The sequence below is a fragment of the Barbatula barbatula genome (genome assembly GCF_947034865.1).
Source record: "Barbatula barbatula genome assembly, chromosome: 9".
In the NCBI taxonomy this organism is placed as follows: Eukaryota; Metazoa; Chordata; class Actinopteri; order Cypriniformes; family Nemacheilidae; genus Barbatula; species Barbatula barbatula.
In genome coordinates, this window is record NC_136772.1 from 9591623 (window position 1) to 9597828 (window position 6206).

The 6206-nt window shown below is 37.4% G+C and overlaps 1 protein-coding gene across 2 annotated transcripts in view; it reads left to right on the forward strand.

Annotated features, from left to right (window-relative positions):
- The window catches only part of ptpn4a (protein tyrosine phosphatase non-receptor type 4a), a 38382-nt gene extending 32339 nt beyond the window's left edge, over window positions 1-6043 (forward strand). For both annotated transcript variants that reach the window (XM_079464783.1, XM_079464784.1), the window contains exons 17-27: window positions 123-206; window positions 292-348; window positions 597-753; window positions 867-1033; window positions 1899-1989; window positions 2076-2137; window positions 2232-2378; window positions 2470-2598; window positions 2840-2988; window positions 3124-3259; window positions 3828-6043. In XM_079464783.1, coding sequence (XP_079320909.1) covers window positions 123-206; window positions 292-348; window positions 597-753; window positions 867-1033; window positions 1899-1989; window positions 2076-2137; window positions 2232-2378; window positions 2470-2598; window positions 2840-2988; window positions 3124-3259; window positions 3828-3911 — 1263 coding nt within the window. In that variant the 3' untranslated portion in view covers window positions 3912-6043. The remainder of the gene's footprint in view (window positions 1-122; window positions 207-291; window positions 349-596; window positions 754-866; window positions 1034-1898; window positions 1990-2075; window positions 2138-2231; window positions 2379-2469; window positions 2599-2839; window positions 2989-3123; window positions 3260-3827) is intronic.
- Window positions 6044-6206: the final 163 nt, after the last annotated feature.

Here is a 6206-nt window from a genome sequence, read left to right on the forward strand (position 1 = left end):
CGTTGGTGCTCCTTCTGATATTCTTGCTTTTCCTGCCTTGTTTTTCTAATGTGATTGTGCTTTCATTGAACGTTATATGAGATTATTAAAAATGTTTTATCAATTTGTTGTTGCATGTTTAGCCCAATGGGGTCGTTCCTCATGACAATCTTGTCCTGATCAAGATGAAACCAGATGAGAATGGAAGATTTGGGTTTAATGTGAAGGTAAAATGTTCAGTGTCATATATTTTGACTTGACAATTTCGTTGCTTCATTGTAATAACCTGTGTTCTATCTCTCTTACTGTCAGGGTGGCTCTGATCAAAAGATGCCCATTATTGTGTCTCGGGTAGCACCTGGAACATCGGTATGTTTACGTAGCTGTACATTTTTGTAAAAACTGCAGCATAAACCCTTTTATAGAGCGACTGGGATTGAAGTAGGAAAAGAGACTCACTAAAGAGTGACCCCTGTAGGATTTACAGCGAACTGCTTAACATGCCTCTGACAAACTTTAGTACATTAAAGGAAAGGAAGTTCCTGTATATTTGAGTGGATTTGAGCCTTCAAATGATATGATATCTGCATACATTTTCTGTCTGTGTCTCTCCATAGGCTGATTTGTGTGTGCCTCGTCTAAATGAGGGCGATCAGATCGTTCTGATCAACGGTAGAGATATTTCAGAGCACACGCATGATCAGGTGGTCATGTTTATTAAGGCCAGCTGTGAGAGCCACTTGGGGGAACTCATGCTGTTGGTGCGGCCCAATGGTGAGCACTTGCCTTGTGTTCTGATCTTTGATACACTAGTCTTTGACTTCCTCGTTCTCATGTATACACATTATATGCTCAGATTGTGTAACATTAATAGTATTTTTTTGTAGCGATCTATGATGTTGTCGAGGAGAAATTGGAGTCTGAGCCTGATTTTCAGTACATCCCAGAGAAATCTCCCACAGATGCCTCTCAGTTGGACCAGGATGCTTGGAAGGAGTCTATGCTGCAGCTGAAAGAGGATCTTAACAGTGGTACTATACTGGCCCATTTTGATGTGAGTTATTATGGATTCACAAACACTTGGATTTGCTTTTTGAATGCTAAAGCAGAATTTGTTTTCTCTCTGTTTTGTGTGTTTTCAAATTCATTGCACACTATTTTAGAGCACCTGAACCGAAGAAAAAAAGTAGAATAAGAAAATTATGATTTTTAAACGCCCTTTTAATTGTGTGGGTTGTACTTTTGATGGTTTGGTTACAATTCTTGATATTGTGGAGATGCAAACCTGTATAATTATAGTTTGGGTTATTGCTTATCTAAACATCTCTCTTGCAACATTCTGTGACATTCATCATATCCAGGGTCATTCAGGATGTGGTCACATCAACAAGAGCTCTATTACTTCCTGTCTTTGATCAGGCAGACTTTATGTTTTCCTGTTAGTGTTTGGGTGTAACACTATTCAGTAGAGTAGAATATGTCTTTTTAAAGTGTTGCATGTACTATCTAGAAATACTTAGACTGTCTGAGTATGAATCCCGACTTGAGGTCCATTTGTACGTATGACATTTCTGTTTTTATACAAACAAAAGAAACACAATGCTTTGTTGTTGTGCATGCCACTAACAAAGCCAAGGTCTTGTTTCTTTGTTTACCATGGAATGTGTATTCTGATAAAATGCATAGCTTTCATTCATTAATTCTTTATTTAACCAGGTAAAAAGATCTCTTTGATATTAGAATATATTTTACAAAAGTGACCTGGCCAAGGTGGCAGCTAATTTAACAAATGTACAATTTTCAGCAAAACACAAGTTTTAATGCCTCTTTGGATAAAACATACCGAATGAATGCTGTCCATTATTGAGTTTTAATAAATTGGAATTTTGACTGATTTGTTTGTATTTTGCATTTAAAAGCAACTGTACCGGAAAAGGCCCGGAATGACAATGTCCTGTGCCAAATTACCTCAGAATATTTCCAAAAACCGCTACAGAGACATCTCACCCTGTGAGTATCACTGCCTGACATTCCTTGGTATTAACAACGGGTGGAGGCGGTTTAAACTAAATTAGTTTTTGTTGTTCTTTCTTCAGATGATGCAACCCGAGTCATCCTGAATGGCACAGATGACTATATCAATGCAAATTACATCAACGTGAGTAGCTCATAATGACTTCATTATCTTGCACACAAACTCAAACTGTGATGTATTGCCTCACTATGTTGTTCTGCCATTGAAACATTTGCAGATGGAAATCCCTGCCTCCAGTCTCATAAACCGCTACATAGCCTGTCAGGGGCCGCTGCCCAACACGTGCCCTGATTTCTGGCAGATGACGTGGGAGCAGGGATCGTCGATGGTGGTCATGCTCACCACTCAAGTCGAGCGAGGACGTGTACGTGCAACTCTTTGATCTGTGATGTTATTACTTGTTTAGGGCTTTTACGCTGTTTAACGTTTCGGTATAACATTCGTTTCTAATGTAGGTGAAGTGCCATCAGTACTGGCCAAACCCCTCAGGTAGTGCTACATACGGAGACTTTCAGGTTTCCTGCAAAACAGAGGAGGGAAACTTGGCTTTCTTGGTTAGAGAGATGACTCTTACTCATATTGAAGTAAGTGTATCGCAGATTTCAGGACTTGTTTGTTTACATGATCTGTATGTTGTGTTGCTTCAAAATTATAAATGAATAAATCTAGTTGATACGATTATAAGATTTGTATTATTATTAATATTATTTGTTATCATATAATGTTAACATAACTATTATGTTTTTTATGATTATGTCATTATCAGAAATAAATAATATTAAATTATTAATGGTAATATTTCACATTTTAAATGTGTGTTGTTAGAGTGGGGAGGACAGGGAGTTGACCCAGATCCAATACCTGGCATGGCCAGATCACGGTGTACCAGACGACTCAACCGATTTCCTGGATTTTGTGGCTCTGGTTCGAAGTAAACGAGCTGGAAAGGATGAGCCTGTTGTGGTCCACTGCAGGTAAATGATAAAGCAGTGGTCATTTGATTATGATGTTTGTGAGTCTTTAATTGACAATTCCGTTGCTCACTGTATTCATTAAAAGTAGATGTTTCTTAAGAAATTTAATTCCCCCTCTCTGTCCTCCGTGGCCAGTGCTGGGATAGGCCGGACGGGAGTTCTCATCACCATGGAAACGGCGATGTGTCTGATGGAATGTAGTCAGCCTGTGTATCCGCTGGACATCGTGAAAACCATGAGAGATCAGAGAGCCATGATGATTCAGACACCTGTAAGTCCTAACTATGATCTTATTTCTTATCATATACATGTATGCTTGTATATGTCATAGCCTTCATCAGTTACTATGATAAAAAGTTAATTCTCTCATCATTTATTTACCCTCGTGTCATTTAAAACCTGAATGTGACTCTTTCTTCTGTGGAACACAAAAATATATATTTTGAAAAAAAAAATGTGTCCGTATAATGGAAGTCGATGGGGCCTATTGTTGTTTGGTTACCAATGCCCTCAATAATATCTTATTTGATGTTATGCAGAGGAAATTCGTACAGATTTACTTTGACATAATTAAGGAACGTTCATTTTTGGGTGAACTATCTTTGGAAACGTAGTCAGTAAGCATATTTTTTCCTGGTATCCGTTAGAAGAAGCAAAGCTTTTTTTCAAATTACTGTGATTCTGTGGGCAATATATATGTGGACATTTTTTCCTCTGTCTCTGTGTGAATTATGCTCTCATGCCAGTTTCACATAGTGCCTTTACACTTGACTACTCTCGTGTGACAGGCTGACACATCTTCCATTGAACATGACTTCCCCTCTGTTCTGTTCACACAGGGCCAGTTCAAGTTTGTGTGCGAGGCCATACTGAAGGTTTACGAGGAGAGACCGCTTAAGTCCACGCTGTACGAATCGAACTAATGTGATGCCAGCTTTTCCTAAAAATGATGCTGAAGTTCACCGACGAGACCTTCTCCATGCGATGACATCACAGAGCACTGGAAAAGTTTCTGGAGTCGGGAACACGGGACATAAACAATGCACTGCTGCACTTTAGGCTGGCAAAAAAAGACATTATGCCAAGCTTTAATGAGGAGAAAAAAGGACAAACAATTGAATTTGAGGTGAAATTGGTACTTGTTGGGACTTTGAGTGTTCAGGGTTTTGACAAAAATATATACGTTAACAATGAATATAGTGGAGATTTATGGTGCCATATGTAAGTGTGAAAGGGCAGGCCCGTGAATGAATGAGTTTTTATATGTGGTCACCTCCATTATTTCAGAAACAATACAAACACAAGACAATTCACATCCAGGCCTGTGCTGCAGATGAACAGTTGTTTTTTATTTGGGATATTTATTGTTTTAATCTTAATGTTGAGCCCTGCCCATTGATCAAGACTAACTACTTACAAATCAAAATCTGCGTTTCTTACGACAATGATAATGGATCATGTTTTCAGCGTGCTTTGTTCTCTTTTTTAACAATGAGTCAAATTAACTTTTATTTATTGTGCTAACTCATCACTTAGCTAAAATCAATGCTATCAACAGGTATTTAAAAGCACTTTGTATGTTTTCAAAGTGTTCTGTGGCTGCAGTATATACTGTTGCATTGAATCCAGCCTGACTCTGTCAGAATGCAAAATATTTACATGGCATTGCATATCAGTTTAGTCTCAGATGGTTAAGCAATAGTTCATTTTCTCAGTCTGATTTCTTCAATGGAACAGATATTGTTTAAAATAATCGTGCAGTTATTTTTCCTATAATGTAAGCATACAGAACTTAAAATGACCAAAAACAACTATAAAGGTAGGCCGAATTATTTATTATATTCTATGAAATCTTTTGAAGTTACAAGTTCCATGCGAGGAACAGACTGAAATTTTCTATTATTACTGAAAACGTTTCTCTCTGACTAAAGCTCTCAAATCTCATTTTTATGTCTGCATATTTAAATTCATCAAAAGCTTTACAGTCAGTTTATATATTTGGCAGACGCTTTTATCCAAAGTACTAAACACTTTTTAACCATAATTTGAACACAAAGTGGGTGTTTCCACTGCTAGCATTGCCTGGTTTTCTTCAGGATATGAGAAGCAATAGCATTTGATGGTGTTTGTGCAAGCCAAGTTTGAATATATAAATGAGATCTAAAAGCTTTGGTAAAGAAGACAATTTTAGTTGGTTGTAAATTTCATTCTCTTCCAAGGCTATCCAGTCAGTAGAGTGGGATATTTCCTCACACCCTATGGTAACTTCCTTCTGTAGGCTTGAAACCTGGCACTCAGAACAGCCCCTCCCTCTAACATGCCATTAACAAACTGACTCTCCTTTGTGTATGAGTGTGTGTTGAGTTATTACTGTATGCTTCTCCTCTCTTTGTCTGTCAGTATCTTTTAACAACATACTGTACTATACTGATAATTGTTTATACGCGATAGCCAAATTCTCATTCAGGTTTCACCTAGGCCAGGCTTGTGTTTATTCCTTTGAGCCCTACATTTATGACAGGACTTGTTTAGAAGCAATCAAATCCAACACTGAGTTTAAATATAAAATAGCATTGCCCTCTAATATGTTTGCTGACATAAACATAAAACTTTTGATATTAAATTTGGGACCCATTCACAGGTCATCTCTAGTTGAATGGTGAGTTGAATTAGTCCACGCCTATACTCTTTGTAAGGTACTATATACTTTTGCAGGCAAGTACCTGTCATTTCTTTGTAGTTATACTTGCTGGAGAAACTAGGTTTTAGGACCAAATAATTCCCTTTTATGATCATCATGCAACATAACAGTAAAATAATAGATTTTACCAAGAGATTATATTCAGAAACAAATCATGCAGTTTGGGAGAAACTAAATGTCTCATGCCTTGTGGGATGGACAGCACTTTTACAACATAGACAAGTACAGAGTGGTGTTAACATTTTCTTTGCTGCAAATTAAAGGAAGGTCAAGTTGTTCCACTTGTCCATTTTTATGAAAATATTATAAAGTGTAAATACAATGTTGTATATTAAAAAGAAAAGCTTTAAACTTAAGTGTGTGCTCTCTATTATTATGTAAGCTACTTATAAATTACAAATTGTGTACAGTGATACAACTGCAACCTCTGGTGTGGGAAAATGAGAAGAGGTTTTTGGCTGGAATGAGAGTTTCTGGACCTACGGCACTTTCAATGCTTTGGAGTAACCTGTGGGGG